The 19,260-nt window shown below is 44.4% G+C and overlaps 1 protein-coding gene across 9 annotated transcripts in view; it reads right to left on the bottom strand.

Moving 5' to 3' along the window:
• MAP4 (microtubule associated protein 4) overlaps nt 1-19,260 on the bottom strand; it is a 285,144-nt gene that overhangs the window by 161,382 nt on the left and 104,502 nt on the right. For 8 of the 9 annotated variants that reach the window (XM_074985220.1, XM_074985217.1, XM_074985216.1 and 5 more), the window contains one exon: nt 6,958-7,023. The exons of the other annotated variant lie outside the window; for it this stretch is intronic. In XM_074985220.1, coding sequence (XP_074841321.1) covers nt 6,958-7,023 — 66 coding nt within the window. The remainder of the gene's footprint in view (nt 1-6,957; nt 7,024-19,260) is intronic. 9 annotated transcript variants of the gene reach the window in all.

The following is a 19,260-nucleotide window of genomic DNA, read 5'->3' as shown; positions in this document are numbered from 1 at the left end:
AGTGAACCAATGCCTCAAACTGAAAATATTAGAACGTGTGAGACAGACTCATGAGTATTGCATTAATGGAGGGCCAACACTAAGATCTATTTTTTGCTTGATCTACAAAGGTTCAGTCTGAGTACTGCATCAAAATCCATCTATGTGTTACAGCAGTTAATGTGGTCTAGAAGTCTATGCCTTTTTACACTATTTTTCTATTTTGTCTATATATAGATTTGTTAGCGTACAAGGCCTGCACTAGAGGGTGATATTTAAAATAAAGTCACTCAGAAAAAAATCTATACCTCAAGGCTAATTCTACTGTAGTAGCAAAACTTTTCACATGAAAGACTTGAATTATATCCATGCTGGATCGGCAGCAAGAATTGCAAATGACGTGTGGAACAGAGACCGATCCACAGGAGTTCAAAGAGGCACTGTTTCTTTCAGTATGGATGGAGTCTTGTCAGATAATTATTTTGTTAGAAATCTGACAAGTTAAATGTAGTTTTTGACATCTGTTCCATTTGTATCGCTCCTTTAGTCAGATTTATCCTTCATACTTTTAGAGGGTAGGTAAAAATAATTTGTATCTGAGTTCTATGCCTTTCCCACAGTAGTAGTCAACAAACATGAAAGGTGTTATTAAAATAGAACTCTTCTTTCACTTCCAAGTTTGAAGTGCTGCAGCCAATGCAGTATCAATATGATTTGTTTACTGAGACTAGTGCAATGATTTTTTGTTGATTAAGCAATGATTAGGGGATGCCAGTTTGATAGCAAACAGTTTTCTTTTTAAAAAAAAAAAAAAAAAAAAAGGCATGACAGATCTCCTTAGGTCTCAGAAGATGCAAATTTGGGAATAATTCTATTTAAAGTTTCTATCGTAGCTCCTATAAAGAGCCACTTCATTTTAGCAAAGAAAATGGCACGATTACATTTAAAACCTTATTCACAAGGTTTCAAAGCAGCAAGGACAAAGGCAGGTGGAGCTCAGGATTACTCAAAGGATGTGTTCAGTGGTCCTGAAAAGAGGAGGAGAGCTACAGTCATGGTGGAGCCATCCCCTATCAGAGCACAGCTTGGATTCACTCTCAGATCCTTTGTTAAGAATTGAAACACCAGCGAGTTTGCTTTTTTTTTTTTTTTTTGAAGATGGATTAAATAAAAATGAAATTGAAAAGATAAAAAAAGATACCTTGACAAATTGCAAAAATAGTTCAGAGAAAAAAATCTGTCATGCACGTTTGTGCTTACACAAAGAAAGGAAGGTTTCAACAAGCACTGCAGAGAGAGGGAGGAGGAGGAGGAGGGCTGATCAGCTGACAGCAGAAGTAGAACGGTAGAGCTACACATTTCTTCTACGCATAAAGTCCAGGGGTGTAAAGCAAGAGCGCTGTAAAATGCTGAAGGTTTTAGAATTGTAATGGCAGGTAGAAAAGTACACTGGTCTTGTTTCAGTAGCAGCCCCAGTGTTAGGAGACAGTCTATGCTTCTAGAAGGAGAAAACAGAAAACGGGGGGGAGAAAACAGGAGAAGGGAAAGCAGGGGGGAGAGCAAAAAAGCATAAATCGTTAGTAAATATTAACTGCAAACTGCACATCAAGCAATATTTCATTTAGTGTTCACAGCAGACCTTTCCAGACACCAGATCAGAAACAGTAAACTTAATTTATACAAATGCCTGAAAAAAAAAAAAACCTCACTTCAAGCAAGAGCAGACAACTGTGCTACATGCAGAAATTAGCTGTGGTAAATCTAGATTAGTGGCAAAGTGCTGCAGAGAGAAGGGCATTTCACAATGTCTCTGAAAAGGAGAATTTGTGTTGAAAACTGTACCCAGCAACATACGTGTCTGTGAATTGGTTTTAAGGAAAGGAAAGACACTAGACTTGCAAGATCCATTACTTTCAGGTACTAAACATCAGTATACAAGGCACTGAGTGCCCTTATCTCCCACTTAAATCAACAAGCATTTAAAGTGCTCTGCACTTGCAGGATTGGACCTTTAATTAGAAAGCAAACGTGGTAAATTTAACCACACAAATCTTTCCTTTACAGTAGACCCCTGACTTATTTGTAGGTTGCGTTCCTGGGCAACCACGCCTAAGTCAAAGTTCACTTAAGTTGGGAGTGGGTTGGAGAGGGCCCAACCACCTTCAGATCTCCTGGTCTTGGTGGCACCCTGGCTCACTGCTCCTGTGAGTGACAGGGAGCACATAGCCAGGTGCAGCAGCGTGAGTCAGTTTCCCGGTTCCCAGCTCCATGCCACTCAATTCAACTCATGTTATTGCAAGAAACACGTTAGATCAAAATAGTGTAAGCTGGGGGCCTACTCTTTACTCTTACACCAGGTACTCAATATTACCTCCAAAGATCCCCTACAATTCTACTATAGTCTAGACATTCCAAAAAGGGAACACAGCGATGAAAACCAGCTTCATGGGATTCAGCAACGAAGGGTCCTGTGGCACCTTATAGACTAACAGAAAAGTTTTGAGCATGAGCTTTCATGAGCACAGTCTCACTTCATCAGATGCATCTGATGAAGTGAGTCTGTGCTCACGAAAGCTCATGCTCAAAACTTTTCTGTTAGTCTATAAGGTGCCACAGGACCCTTCGTTGCTCTTACAGATCCAGACTAACACGGCTACCCCTCCGATACTTGACAACATGGGATTCAGTGTCACACCATAAACCTGCCCTACCAACCACAGGTACGCCCCTTTTTGTGCTGGGGTATCCAGACATCTGGGGTTTGTCTGCAAAAGGACACTCAGAAAGGATAAGTCAAGCAAGGGGGGGAACCCCCAATCTGCAGTCCAGATCTGGACTGAGGGTTGCCTGGATCCAGCCCCTGAGGTTCAGAGCTCCCCATCCCCAGCATAAAGCCCATGGCAGGTACGGGGGAGTACAGAGCCCTGATCCTCACAGGGCAGAGTCTGGCAAGCCAGAGACAGATGCAGCTGAAGGACTTGGCCTGGAGGGGGCAGGAAGCAGCACCACCTCGTTAACCACCAACCTGTGGCACCTTATAGACTAACAGAGAATTTGGAGCAAAAGCTTTCATGGGCAAAGACACGCTTTGTCAGATGCGTGAGTGGGGGGGTTTCAGAGCAGGATTTAAAGAGAGAGTCTCAGTCAAGGGGAGGACCAGAGTTGACAAGGTCTGTTCAGTCAGAGAGGATGTGGCCCATTAACAGCAGTTAATGTGGAGATGTGAACATCAAGAGGAGAAATCAAGTCAGTTCAGTCAGAGAGGATGTGGCCCATTGTCAGCAGCTAATGGGGAGGTGTGAACATCAAAAGCAGAGAAAAAAGCTTCTTCTCTGCTCTTGATGTTCACACCTCCCCATTAGCTGCTGACAATGGGCCACATCCTCCCTGACTGAACAGACCTTGTCAGCTCTGGCCCTCCCCTTGACTGAGACTCCCTCTTTAAATCCCCTTCTGGAACCCCCACCCCCATTCATTCATCTGATGAAGCAGGTCTTTGCCCATGAAAGCTTTTGCTCCAAATTCTCTGTTAGTCTATAAGGTGCCACAGGACTACTTGTTGTTTTTGAAGATACAGACCAGCTCAGCTACCCCCTGACACTTGTCTCCACGACCAATGCCACTCTTCTTCTCCCTCACCCTGGCTGGGGGACCAGCAGGGTAACACTGCCTGGAGAGACGCTTCCCTCACCTGCTCTCCTTGCCCAGAATTCCAGCCAATCAGACCAGGGGGCGGGAGAGGTTGAGGGGTAGTAAAGTGCCTGGCAGCACAGGAGGAAAGCCTGTCCCGCAAGTTTTTCTCTACACTGCCATTCCCCAAGACAGGATGGATGGATGGATGACAGGGGAGACAGCAGCAATGGGCTGAGGTAAGCACTACCCTTCCCATCCAACTCCCACCCTCAGCCTGCTCCTGTACCCTCCCTCACTCCTACCCAGACCCCCAACCTCAGCCCATTCCTGCACCCTCCTTCACTCCCACCCGGAACCCGTGTCTATTCCCAGACTGCTCCTGCACCTTCCCTCCCACACAGACCTACATCTGCTCCCCACACACTGAACCCTGAAACTCCCATTTTTGGTCCCCCCCCAGCACCCAGAAGAGTTCACTTCACCTGGAAGAAGTCCAGAACCTCAGTTCCTCCTTCTCCACCCCCACCCATGCTGCTTTTCACCAACTGATTTTTCTGTGGTCAGTGTTCCCTCCACCTCCATGCAAAAAAAAAGTCCCCATCCCTAGACACATGAAGTGAACATGCATGAATTAAAGCTGGTTGATCCCCCCCATGTGGAGGCTTTCAACCCAAAGTACAATAGTCTTCACTGACCTCAAAGGAGGTGTATCTGTACTGCAATCATGATGTGTGAATTCAGCTTATGTAAACAGTTTTGATTCATTTAGCTCACTGTGAAGCAGCCTGGGCTAAATGCCCAGCCAGGAGACTCGGTATGTGCATGAGAAGTTAGCTCATTCCATAGCAGCTTCACTGTGATTTTTAGAGAGCTAGTTCATGTATGCTTACATGGGCTGCAATCACACCTCCCAACTGCAGTGGAGACATACCCTAAGGCTATTTTACTGGTGAGCAAAAGCACCCACAGAAAGGAATTTAAGCATTTTGAATTACGTACATTCCTTTGCACCTTTACTTAATTCACCCAGTTTCCCCTGTAGACATGCCCTTGATATAGTAAAGTTAGGGCCAATTTGGGAAAACGAAAACAATGCCTCTCTTTTTCAGACCTGACTAATCCTGACCACAGCACACTCCAGATAGCTTCAGAGCATGCAATATGTAATGGAAATTTCATTAAGTCAATGCCCCATTGAATCAGACTACAAAAGCATTCCACTGCAGAACAAAAAAATAGCATGACTGTCTCAACCAGAGTGAAAAAATGAGATGCATTTACATACCCAAATGACTCAGGGAATTGAATTAAATTACATCATCCCCAGTCTCCAACCATCTCCTGTGTTTATTTCAGGATCCAGTTACATGTGGGTCTATTTTATAAAATTCTCCACGATCTCATTCTACACCATCTTGCACACTATTTCTCTAGTGCTTCATCACCTGTTTGTCTACACAATTCTGAAGCTATGGAATAGTCTGTAAAAGTGCTATTTGAAGTCCTTCTGGATTTTCCTTGCTCATCAATTATTCATCTCACTTCAAATCTCAAGTGAAAAATTCTCCCTTACCTGTGCCTTTTATTATTCCCCCTCCACTATTAACTGTAGGAAATCAATGTTGCGAGGCATTTTGACTTGTATATGTATCATACGCATTTTCCATTAGTTTGAAAACCCTGATTTAGTTGACGCTTAAGTGACTACTTAAGCTTCCATGTTGCTGTTCCTACCAATGTGATGATGGTTTTATAGAAAAAAAAATCTGAACTCCAAGCCTTGAGACAGAACTTATTGATAACAAACAGGCTGCAGTCACTTAAAAATATCTTTGCTTGTGCTTTTAGCATTTAGCTTCTGAGAGGTTGAAATTAATTTGTTATGGTTTACCGGAGACCCGCCTTTAAGGAAGGCTATTAGCAAACTCCGGAATCTTTCATTCCCAAAAGGACTCCAATGCACCACTTCAGACAGCTACTCATACTTACAATGTCATTATGGGATAAGTCTGGATTGTACTTGTTCCAGTATATATAAAATACTAAAAAGAGCACCTTGAGAAGTTTGAGAGGGGATCCAGGGTCACCTTAATTTTATACATGCCTGTAAAAATCTGCAACTTTGACAAGCATTTACAAGAACAGATCAAACATTGAGGTTTATTTGTAAATCCTCATCCTCCCAATAAATGGATCCAATTTAACCATACCTGCAATAAAAATTAAATTATCCTCTCAAAGCACACATTTATCACAAGAGAATTGTCTACCCCTTCATAGAATCAAGAAGCCTGTTTTCTTGAGCCTGGACCTGGAGACCAGAGTAAGTTCAACATGCTACTGCAGGAGGATCCAACTTGGGTTTCCGGTGCATCACTTCCAAAACAGTACTGTTAGCCTCCATTTGGAGCCAGTGACTAAGGAGGCCAGCCAGTACCTCCCATCAATGCCAAAAATGACAACCAGCTCCAAACAATCCTATACTTGGTAGAACAAAGGTTACTGCATAAGGGCCTTGGTTGATCAACCATTTTCCTCCTTCATTACAAAGGGAAAGTTATCTACTGCTGGGATCTTGTAACAGCACGATTATTTCCCAAATGGACTGCCTGAATATTTGTAGTGATAGTGACACTGAAGTTATATCAACAAGCTAAATGCAATGCTCAAAAATAGGACAAAAATATAAGTCCCAGGCAGGCATGAAGTTTAATCATCCATCTAATTTCTGGTATATTTGCATAGAGATTTGCCCATTTAGTTATGACATGTTTCCTGAAATATAAATCTATTATGTACTTCTGTCAGGAGATGGATTCAAGAGGATCTCAAAATTTCACCTTCAATAGCATGCTGTGAAAGTGAGAATCCAAGAGAGTCGGGGGGAAACTGACAAGATGAACAACCAGAACACAGTGAACTTTTCCTGACAGTTAGGGATCACTATGCACTTTCCAACTGAAGAAAACAACATGGGAAGTTCATACTCAAAACAAGGTACTTAGTCTATAGAGATTCACTAGAAAATAATTTTAATGTATCAATATCTCAACTACATCTTCCTTAGGTTAACCGTTGCTAAAGCACATGAAGCCTTCCAAAAGGGGCCTTCCTACATATGAGCAATTCTGGTATTGAAGATATTTAAATGAAACTAAAACTGCTTTAAATATATCAAGATTCAGTGGGCAGTAATCAGCTCTTCTGAAAAGTACCAAATACTGAAAACCTCATAGAAAAGAGCACTTTGCCAGAACAATGCTAATCTAGTAGGTCCTGATTGCAACAGAGGAAACAGTTAAAACTTCTAAAGCTGTGTGTTTAACTCAAATATTACTTTCCTACCTGTATTGTCATCTTCTATTCCATGGTCACCATTCTCTAGCACTGCTGGCCCAACAGCTGAAGTACCTGCAAAACCACACAGAATATCAACCTGGGGGCAGGAATCACTAACCTACATAAAATTCATCTCAAAACTTTTCCCAAAGATGTTTTCTAACCCCTCAGTACATCTTAGTCCACAACCTAGACCTTCTAACTGCTGCTCACACCTCCCTTGTATCAGGGTAAGGCAGGGGTCGACAACCAAAATAGCAAGAAGAAACTTTTTTTAATTTGGTAAAAACACTCAGTAACTCATGAGCCACAATGAGTGTGAATATGAGGGGGGCCCTTACTAAATAACGTCAAGCCATACTTTTTGTAACTCCTATTTTAAGAACAGCACACAATGACTTGCATAGTAACAGAGAAGGAGCCGTGTTAGTCCATATACTACCAAAATAAAAAAGTGGTCAAGTAGAAATTTAACAATTAACAAAATACTTCATTAGGTGATGAGCTTTCGTGGGACAGACACACTTCTTCAGACCATAGCCAGACCAAAATAGACTCAATAGTTAAGGCATAGAGAACCAAAACAGTAATCAAAGTTGACAAATCAGAAATGGACTTAACCAGGTTACTCATATGTTTACTGCAGGACATTCATAAACTTTTTACATATTCTATTTCCTCACATTTTACGTGCATGTTTGTACCACTCTCATATTAAAGGGAGAGTTATCCAACATTTTGAGATCACATACAACTTGCTATTTAGATATAAATTGCTCATTGCTGGGCTTTTAGACATTCACCATTTAGCAAAAATAGAGGTTTTTCTTTTTTTTTTTTTTTTTTTAGTTCTTTTAAACTATGCAATTATAGCACTGGGAGCCACATAGAAGTCCTTAAAGAGCCGTGTGTGGCTCTGGAGCTACAGGCTGCAGACCCCTGGGGTAGGGGAACAAACCACACGCCTCACTGAGTCAGAGAACCCAAATTAACCATTATCAGTAGTATTAAGAGAACACCATGTTTCAGGGACAGAATGTTTCACAGTCCCATGAAAGTGACCCATAGAATCATAACCAGGGTCTTCTGCAACAACTCACAACACAATTGCAAATATCCAAATCACCTTGAGGATGTACCTTTGACTAAATGGGCTTCCAAAAGGCAAGCCTACAGATTTCCCTTAAAGGACATACAATAAAGCCTGCCTTTGAAATTTTATCTAACCAAGATGGGCTCGCCTTGCTGTACTACTCATCGCTTTGTTCCATACAGATACTGTCATTACATCAAAGGCTATAGCCTATAAATCAGCCAAAAAACTCTGAGCACAATCTGTTTCAGAAACAGAAGCTTGCATCTGACTTTCTGAAGCAAGTTCACGAGCAAGAGACCATTGTGCAAGATGTCTAGATATAAATTTAACATATAGCCAAGAGAAGTGTTTTTGCTCATCTTGAGTGTTCTTTTGAGGGTGACATCCTTTTTCCTTCCAGGGAATACCTGAGCCCTGAGAAAAGAGTCCCCAACACTTGAAATTGATGCCTCTACCCTTATGGGCAAGCCACAGTTATCCTGGCCTTATAATTTGTGGCGCTTCCAATATGCTTTTAGGACAGAATCTAATCAATTTCATGCCTTAACCGTGTTCAAATCTGGTCAATTAAAAGCAAGAGGTAGGAGATATCGGATAGGTTCAGAACTGTTCCCCTGTGTGACAAAGACAAAACTAGGGAGAAACACTCTTTTGTCTTCCCAGCTGACACAAAGCTAATATCTGAAAGTTATGAACCAGCCCTAAAATAATGGAAGGAAACTGACATTCTTGTTTCAGTTAGTCAAAGCTGAAATTGGTAAGTATGGCTCAGGATATTTATGAAGAAAAATTCAAATGAGCCATTACAAAGCACTGCATATGCATTTAAGATAGAGAAATATAAAAGTAAACTTGCATATATATTACATGGTCACTTAAATGGATAACTCCTACAAAAAGTCAACAGGGGGCATATGGCTAAAACACAATTTTCAGCTCCTAAAATGTGTCACCCTTCATCACCATGTAACAAAATTACTTTAATTACTAAAGTGAACAAAGAACACTTTTTAATGAAAAGTGGGACCAGTCCTTTGAGTAGGGGAAGTTTAAAGATGGTATAATTAAATGTGTCCAGTCTTCAGCTTGTTTCGTGGATAGTCACGGTTTCAAGACAAGAGTCCTTCCTGCTCCAAGACAGCTTAAAAGGAATTTACTTGAAAGTACTAGGATTTATATCCTGCCTAAATCTGGAAGACAACTGGGTACTGCGAGTTCCAGTGGCCAGGTCAGTGGACTGGGAAACAGGAGATGTGGGTTGAATCCCAGATTTGCCACTCACTCATTATGTGACTTTAGGAAAGATATAACTCCCACATAGGTCAGTTTTGCCAAACTTAACATGGGAAATGTGATACTTAGCCATCTTTGAAAAGGAATTTGAGACCTATGGATGAGAAGCATTATTAGTGCCTTAGTACCCTTTGGTATTCCAGTTACCGTAAAATACATATATTTTACCCACAGAGTTCTTTTACCATCCAACTATGTTTATAGGATCAATATTGCATTGTCCAATCCCACCAAACACAGGATTGTTTCATATCAGTAACTATACTTATGTTAGCATACTGCTCCAGAAAGCTTGGAGAAAGGCTGTTTTATATAAAAGCCAGTCTTTCTGCAAAGTACAGTGATTTTAACAGATGTGTTCTGTTGGAATTAATGTACTTAGCCAGGTTGCCAGTATTACTGGACATCTTCAGACCACTACTTCAAACACTGACATTATAAGGCCATTTAGTAAAATGACAATAAAGCTTCTGGCAACAAGCCCCAGACAATAAAGGAAAAAATACTGAAATACCTTATTGTTTCTTTCAAAAGCAGCTGCTTGTAGAACTGATCCCAGTTTTCAATTGTGAAAATCATAGTAAAAGACAGGCAACATTAGGAATCATACAGAGCAGCAAGAATTATTTTCTTTTAGTTAATGGTAAAACACATGACACTTGTTAACACAGAACCTCGGCCCCTCTGGTTGTTAGTTTTGTGATATGCACTGGGGCACCAATTACCAGTACGTGTTTTATGCGGGTACCTCGGCAGCTGCAGGATTGGCTGGAGACAAGGGGCAGGTAGCTAGCTGAGTACTGGCTCCTTTTCTTAAATATAAAAAAGCACTGCCAATTACCATCTACAAACAGGAGGATGAACATTTTGATTTTAAATGAAAACCAAGGCTTTGATTTTAAATGAAAACCATTGAGGAAAAAGTTAAGACACCATTCATTCATGAGCACTTTATAAATTAAGGGTTAGAAAGCTAGTGTCAGACTTTCTATCTAATCCTGCAAAGGGTGGGGACTAGAACAGCTGCAAGGTACCTCGATGCTCATTCTGCATGAGCTGCGCTTACTGACTTAAATTAGTACAGCTAACATAGCCACCTTTGAAGTGATGTCCATGTTAAAAGCTGCAATAGGTTGCATAGCATGTGGCACTCAACAAGATCAGTACAGGGATATTTCTATACTCCTTCACAACAGATTCAAGTTACCTGAGCAAAGTGTTCCCTGCTTCATCCAATCAAACTTTAGGCAAAATCCTCCTCCTCCTCATTCCCTAACCTTGTGTCAGCAATTCAGAAAATACCCAGAGTTCAGTGAGTGGGACTCGAATGGCATTTCATTCCCCCAGCGTTCTGAACAATAAGCACCACTGACCCTCCCTCAAATCACCTGCTGAAGCTGTATCACATTTTTCTACACTGCAACGGCAGAAAGTGTTTCTAAAAATAGAAAAATAACATTGTAAAACTACAAATGGCAGCAGAGGGACTCAGAAGCAGCCTTACTATAGGAAAAAGCTTTTAATGTTGTAAGTGGCTAGATTCCACGTTAGACAAAGAGATGGAGTCTCCAGGAGGGCTTTGGCTTCCTTGACCCTGGGTTGCTGTTCCAGGGAAGAAGGACTAGTAAGCAGAGAGGGGGTTCAGCTGTCTAGGAAGGGTAAAAGCACTTTGATACAGACTGGCTAACCTAGTGAAGGGGCGTTTTAAACTAGGTTTGAGGGAGGCAGGTGACCAAAGCCCACAAGTAAGTGGAAACCTTGAAGATCGAGGAGAAAAGGTCAGAAACTGGAGGGAGCTTGAGCTATAATAGCAGGGATAAAGGAGGGACAAGACAGAACTGGATGGTAAAATTAAAATCAGTATCTAAGTTGTCTGTATACAAATGCAATAACTATGGGGAATAAACAGGGAGAACTTGAAATGCTAGTAAATAAACACAAGTATGATATAGTCGGTATCAGAGACGTGAGAGGGGACACAATCACATCTTTCAAGTACCTAAAAGGATGTTACAAGGAGGTGGAAGAGAAATTATTTTTCTTAGCCCCTAATGATAGGGTAAGAAACAATGGGCTTAAAGTGTAGCAAGGGAGGTTGAAGTTGGATATTAGGAAAAATGTCCTGTCAGGGAGGTTAAGCAATAGAATAAATTGCCTAGGGTGGCTGTAGAATCTCCATCATTGGAGATATTTAAGAATAGGAAGATAAATATATGACAGGGATGATATGACAGGTGCTTGGTCCTGCCATGAGGGCAGGAGACTGGATTTGAGGACCTTTCAAGGTCCCTTCCAGTTCTATGATTCTATAATTCCTTTTATAAAGAGCTTTCTACAATTATTCTGTATCCAGTTACCTGAGAAAGGGAAGAAATCTCTTTACATGTGGGGCCCAGATGCGAATGCAGACATATCGGTGAATCAAACAGCAATCTCTGGCCACAGCTGGGGGTGTATCATCAAAAGATTACCGCATAAAAGCTTTCATAGTGTCGTAAAGCACTATTTGGTGAACAGATACCCTCTAAACAAGAAGAGATTCATTGAATGTCCCAAAAATCAAGTATACCCCCATCAGGCAAGCAGAGGCTAGATCCAGGCCCCTGGCTCTGCCAGGAGACAGGAGATGGGTCAGGAAACAGCCCTTGCACACCTCTCCCACCCAGACCCCAAACATCCACCCCTCAAGCCCACTCCTGCACCCTCCCTCCTGCCCAGACCCCTCGCCTCTAGTCTGCTCCCAAATCCCCACTCGGCACTGCTGCCCTCAGCCTACTTATGCATCTTACTTCCCACCCAGATCCCCCGACCTGAGCCTGCTCCTGCATCCTCCCTCCTACCCAGACTGCCCACCCTTAGCTAGTTTCTGCACCCTCTATCCCACCAAAACTTCAAACACCCAACCCCAGCCCACTCCTAGGGGCAAGGTGTCTCAGTCAGGGCCACATCAGCGAGGGGTTGTGAGGTTTTATTGTTTTTCGTTTGCATGCTCTTCTCAGTTTTGCATGGCTCCCAGCTGATTTTTCTATGATTTTTTCCAACTCATAAAAAGGTTCCCCACCCCGCTCTAAGAAAACAATCACAACAGGATTAAATACAGAAGACTATTCAGCATTTCCCACATTGTGCTCCACTAGCAACATCTAAAACATCCATGTGATGCTAGCCAATATAATTGTGCTATGACTTCCTCATTTTGCTCTGTGCACTATAGCAACGTTTAGATTTACTTCTCCAAGCCAGAAATAAACACTCTACTCTCCTTATAACGTGTTAGATAAACTGGAGGATCATGTCTAGATTTCTACGACAATAAGGCACTTTTTCTTGTCTCCCTGAAGAAAGAGCATGTTTATTAATTGTGGATCTAGTCTGCAACAATTTCCACCTTTAATATACAAACACAGAGACAATCAGCACCAAGCCATATGCCTGCATCATAACTGAGCACTGCATGCTACACCTGCGGTTTCTGCAGCTTTGCTTACTTAAAGAGGCAGCTGAAATCAGCTGTCCTTCATGTAAATGAAGTGCTGCCTTCAACCTCCTGTCAAGTTGCCAACACAGCCCTTCAGCGAAAGTTTTGGATTTTGCTTTGTTAACCAAAATGTAAACTGTGAAAAATACAAAGCAAAAAGGCATGATAGGAACATTAAACGAATCAAGGTATCACCTATAATGCTTTCAACTGTATTTAATTTGATTACCAAATTCCTGACAGCAACATAAGTATGACAGCTTGGAATATTAAATTAGATAAACCTTTTCATTTCAGTCCTGTGGGATACATTTCATTATTGCAGACAATGAAGTAACTATTCTTAATAATGCTAGAGGTTTTATCAGCCCTCTTATTAAAAAAAAATTGGAGAATGTCATCAGTAAAGATACAATCCAGAGGGCTACATCCATTGACTGATTTTTTTTCTGATTCAGGAAATTCCCAGTTGAATTAGATATGCAGTTTTTAGGATGCACTTATTGAACATTTGTTGTCCTTGAACTCAGAACTGATAGAGTTTTCTATTTTTCTTTTCAAAAGTATAGAAACAAAAGAACAGAGAGCCTGCAGCCTTCCGCAGTGAATGCCCCTATTGCTAGTGTGGAGAAAGTAGGAAAGGAAAGAAAAGCAAAGGGAATTTTTGTGGTTTAATCTCAGCCTTCAAGGCCCCAGAGATACGCTTTGTTTTCTTAGTGGGGGAGGGGATGTCTGCTGTGATACGCTGTAATTTGAGTCCAGTATATTATACTCTAGTACCATCAATGCCCTCTGGTGGCCACTTGAGGATTTGAAAATAGAGCCCTGGATGATACACAAGCTTGCAATTGGGATGCAAGAAGGGATATGATTTTTCACTCCCTCCCTCCCCCTCCCTCTCTCCAAAACAAAGCAGGGCCATCAGAGAGCAACTGCTTCCTTCCCCCACTCCTGAATGTAACAATAGTACTCAAGCAGCAGGGTGTGTCTGCAAGGTAGTAGCTGTGAGCATACCTTTCTATAGTGGGATACTAAAGCTTGACACTTACTTCCCAGCTGACACCCACTCCTACCCAAAGTCCATTATTTGAAAAAAATAGGATATAAATAATTTTCTAAATAGGATACTATAGTCCTCTCATTAGGTGACTCAGAACAATGCATGGCTCAAACACTGTGAAGACTGTTTTATCTAAACTTCAATTAAGGCCATTTTCACTACTACAGCCTCCACAGCAGGAGTGGCCAATAATTTTTGGCTGTGGGGGGAGGCGGGGGGGGGAGACTCCAAGATTTTGGAAAGCGGTCAAGGGCCACACTTTTCTATGGAAGGGATGTGGGATCTGGGACACAGGTTGGGAGCATAGGGGATCTCTGCGTAGAGAACTTCGGAGGGCTTGAGGTCTGAGAGGGAGTTTGGTTAAATGAGTGGGTTGTGACATGGGGCAGGAGAGGATTCTGGCCTGGGAAAGGGATTTAAGAGGGGGAGCAGGGTCTGGAAGGGAGTCGTGAGCTAGGTTGGGGGACATTAAGGATTTGGGTGGTGATGTGGGGCAGGGAATTGGGGTATAGGAAGAGAGGGTGACCTGGGAAAGGATCTGGCCAAGAAGCACTTACCTAGGTAGCTCCTGTCTAACAACCCAATGAGACCTTCCAACAGACTCCATGCCTGCTGCAGCCCCAGGCCACTCAACGTGGCTAGCTGCTCTATGTGCCTCTTGATGCTATGAGGGGGGACACTTTGTGCACTGCCTCCCTCCCCCCCATGATCATAGCCGTTCCCTTGGCAAAATGACCAACGGGAGCTGTGAGACGGGCTGGGGCAGGAGCAATGCAATTCCTTCCCCTCCCACCCACAGCACCGAGTGGCACATGGAGCACCTTCCTCACCCATGTACGCAGTGAGGAAAGGCACAGAGAGCAGCCAGATGCTTTGAAAGTGGTCGGGGACTAAGGCAGGCAGCCTGCCTGAGGGTCCCAGCAGGGAGAACCGCAGGCTAGATTAAAAGGCTTGGCTGACCACATCCAGCCCATGGGCCATATCTTGCCTGCCCCTGCTCCAGGGCTACATTATCACTTCCAATCCTGAAGGTTTGAAAGTTCTTCCAGAAATCTGAACTGTGATTAAACAGGTACACAAGGCAAAACATACTGAAGACTTTGCACACACCCAAACCAATCCTCCAGCATTATGTAAAAATCACAACATAGTAATGGGATTACCTGGAATTCACCAAATTATATCCCGACACTTGGTATGTACAGTCTACAACTTCCCTGGAATTGAGACTCCAATGGGAAAAGCACCACCTGAAGATTTTTTTTTTTTAAATTAACAGTTAAAGTCTCACTTTGAAACAAATTCCCATCTGATTACCTTTCCTCTTCTCTTCACCACACCTCAGTATCTGTACAGTTTACACAAGTCCATGCCAAGGCCCATCAGACTGTTTAAACTCACTTAATCTGGCTCATGGATTTAAAAAACAAATAGCAGACATGGAGTGACTGGATCCTCACAAGACATACGACTAAACCTGTTTTTTGAATGAGGAAAGTCAATGTCAGCAGCAAAGATCCTGCTGTCAAAACACATCCCCAGCATTTTAACATGAATAAATTAGTAAGTGAGGGCTGAAAACACCTGATCCGTGAAAGCTAGTTTCCTCCCTCAGGAGAGAATAAAGCTGATTGGGGCCATATTCTGGAGCTTTCCATGTGAAACCCTTCCTGAGATGTTATGTAGCAATGTCTGTTTAAAAGCTGCATATTACAATCTAGCACTAAAACAGAGTCCATAAGGCTTCAGTCCAAGTTAGGCCCTTCCACAGTGCCATGCAAAGTTTAAATCTGATTTATTTTTACAGGATTTACTCAGTGGCATGTAGCAGGTATTCCACCCTACCTTGCATACTGCTAGTAGCACTGCTTAAATCAAGATTTGCTCAACAGTCATACATGGCTTTGATGAGAAACCACAGTCTTTTTGAGAAGGAATACGATCTCCCATCACCTCTTCAAGGGGAAAAAAAAAAAAAGACTGACCAGTTTGAAAGTAGTGCATAATGGGATCAAGAGCCACAAATGGCTTGCAGTAAAATGGCATCATTTGAGATTACAGAGGCTGGCAAACCTTAACAACCAAGCACCTACAAAGAGAGAAACTTTAAAAAGCTTTATCTTATGCACTCACAGCCATCAGGTTCTCCAATTACTCTGGAGAGATCAAAACATCATCAAAAGATAGGAATTCTTCAGTGCTTTTGATTTCCACAGCCATTTATTCCACGGCAATTTGAACATCCAGTTATGTTTAGGCATTAACACTCTGGAATATACCTTTTTAATACAAGGTTTGCTGGTTTTAAAGTACGATAACAGATTCAATTCAGTCACTAAAATGATTTAATTGCACATCACATCCTCACACAAAAAAGCTCTCTTATTTTAGAAGGCCAGAATTGCATAGTACAAAATAAACATACACAGGGATAGACCTACCAGAAGCTCATGTTAGCAGACAGACAAGCTCAACTGACCACTTAGAGGCACACAAGTTTTCTTATTGGGTCACTTATGTGGCTTCTACCTGCCAACCAAGCCAACAAAATCAGTACCATTTGTCTGAGTGGTTAAAGCTGCACATACAACACTATAGCTACGTCTACACGTGAAGCCTACATCGAAGTAGCTTATTTTGATGTAGCGACATCAAAATAGGCTATTTCGATGAATAACGTCTACACGTCCTCCAGGGCTGGCAACGTCGACGTTGAACGTCGACATTGCGCAGCACCACATCGAAATAGGCGCTGCGAGGGAAAGTCTACACGCCAAAGTAGCACACATAGAAATAAGGGTGCCAGGCACAGCTGCAGACAGGGTCACAGGGCGGACTCAACAGCAAGTTACTCCCTTAAAGGGCCCCTCCCAGACACAGTTGCACTAAACACCACAAGATCCACAGAGCCGACAACTGGTTGCAGACCCTGTGCCTGCAGCATGGATCCCCAGCTGCCGCAGCAGCAGCCAGAAGCCCTGGGCTAACGGCTGCTGCACACAGTGACCACGTAGCCTCGTCCAGGGAGGAGAGCGAGGAACCACTAGGGTACGCCTCTCTGGACCCTTCCGGTTCCTGTTGGTGATGGTACATCCGCTCGCTGGAAGCTTGCAGGGGAAAATCTCGGGGTTCCATAACCAGTTCCCCCTGAGATACTTGAGTCTCTATCCCCGTTCGCGATTGCCGTCGGGGATACGGGACCATCTGTGGGGATCTTTCCCTGGTAGATTGCCGGTGGTGTCTATGCCCCGCGTACTAGGGGTGACAATGGCAGCGTGGGCACTGTTCTTGGGAAGGTGACCTAGACCACTCCCTTGGTGCATACCCTCTGCATCTGGGGGAGCGAGATCGTCGAGAGACCTGGGACACTGGAGAGAGCGATTTGTGATAGTACTCCAGCGGCTCAAACGCCAGGAAGGGTGAAGGTGGTCCCAGCCAGGGCGAGGCTGGGTGTAAAAATGGAGACGGGGGCTCGGGGTAGGCTAGGGGGGACCCCTGCCTTCTAGTTGGAGTCTGCAGCATGAGTGGAAGGCTGAGAGAAAGCAACTCTGCAGCCCTGTCTGGAGAGGGGCTGCGGTGCCTTGTTTTCTGTGCAGCCTTCCCCCTCCCTTGAGGGGGTAGCTCCGCCCCCTGACGTGTAGGGGATCTCGGCCCCGTCCGCGCCGTGCTCGGCACGCTTATGGGCGGTGCCGCACGGGCTGTGTCCTCCGGTGCCTGCAGGCTGCGTGCCTGCGTGCTCTGCACCGCCAGTTCCCCGGGGGTCGGTGCCGCTGCTTGCGGTGCCGCCGGTACCGGCGCTTGTTTAGCCGCTGCCCTGCCTGCGGTGCGGAGCGGCTGTTTGATTATTGGAGGCTGAGCCGCCTCCACGTGGCTCTCCGTGCCGCCGCCGATCAGCTGTTGCTGCGGCTGGGGGCTGTGCACTCCTCCCGTCCCGCTCGCTGTTGCTGCTGACAGGGATCGGGCTGGGGAGACTTTCCTCCGTCTTTGCGCTGATGGGGTGAGGGAGGCGGCTTTCCTTTTATGGGCCCCGGAGGGTCCCTCCTGCTGCGGCCGCTCCGGCACATCTCGCTGGAGGGCCTTGTCGAAGAGCAGCATTTTAAGCCGCATCTCCCTGTCCTTCCTTGCTCTGGCTGTTAATTTTGCACAGAAGGAGCATTTCTGCGTGACATGAGACTCCCCCAGGCACCTTATGCAGTGACTGTGCCCATCAGACACTGGCATTGCCTCTCGGCAAGACTCACGTTTCTTGAATCCTGAAGAGAACATTGTTGGTGAGTCTTTCAGTTGTTCATGGGGTACTTAGCACCTTCTCTGTGCTGTTTTCCCCCTCTCCGATAGCCTGCTGCGGCAGGAGGGCTAATGGCCCTAGGCTCCTGGCCTCCGGTGCTCTACTTTTTACTAGGACTGGACTGAATGATGTCCCGCTTGTTGGCTTTTTTTTTTTCTTTTTTTTTTTTTTGAAAATAACAACTGGCTAACTTAACAGTAGCCTAAGAACTTGAAAACTTTAAAGAAAAACAGTTAAAACCATTGAATACGCTAACTTGGCCGTAGCCTAGTCGAATTCCGTCTGCAGCCGACGGTGGTTAAGAGGAACTGGCGGGGACCGGATCGCGCACGTGGCCAGGAGCGCGCAAGGGAGCGGCGTGCGCCGGCGCATGCGCGGTCCAGCAGAAACTGCTTGGAAGATCCGATCTGCGGCGCCAGGCGAGCCCGACACCTAATGTGGAGCACCCACGGGGACACTCGAAGAAGAAGTCAAATTTCCCATGAAACACGGCAGAGCAAGGAAACTGACCATGCGGCAGCCTGGTTCCCAGCTCCCCTCTGCTGGCAGGAGCTGGGCAACTGACAAGTGTATTGCTGATCAGTTTTCTGGATGCCAGCAGCCGCTGCCACCTGGTTCCCAGATCCCTGCCACTCTGGGAGATAGGTGTGGTTGTCTGCCCAGCTTCCCCCAGCTGCAGGGAGCTGTGCCCTGCAGACAGCTGTGGCAGCAGTGCTTCTCCCAGATGGGAGAAGCCGGGGAGAAGCTGTGCCACCATGGTTGCCTGCCCAGTTTCCCCCAGCTAGGAGAAGTTGTGCCAGGCACACAGCTGTAGCGACGCAGCTTCTTCCATCTGGGGGAAGCCAGGGAGAAGCCACATTGCTGCGGGTGCCTGCCCAGCCTCCCCAAGCTGGGGGCAGCCAGGTGGGCAGACAGCTGCAGAGTGGCTTCGAGCTGTGCTTACGTGTTAATGTAAGTTGAGTGTAACGGGAACTGGTGCATTTTTGGGGGTTTACTGCACTCGCATAGTGCCTTCCATCTGAGGGGACCAAAGCACTTGGCAAACATTTTGGTTCCTCTCATGTCTTTGTGGAACGACTGGATCATCTTGAGTA

Source organism: Carettochelys insculpta, chromosome 2, assembly GCF_033958435.1.
Source record: "Carettochelys insculpta isolate YL-2023 chromosome 2, ASM3395843v1, whole genome shotgun sequence".
In the NCBI taxonomy this organism is placed as follows: domain Eukaryota; kingdom Metazoa; phylum Chordata; order Testudines; family Carettochelyidae; genus Carettochelys; species Carettochelys insculpta.
This window is presented reverse-complemented; position numbering and strand designations above follow the sequence as displayed.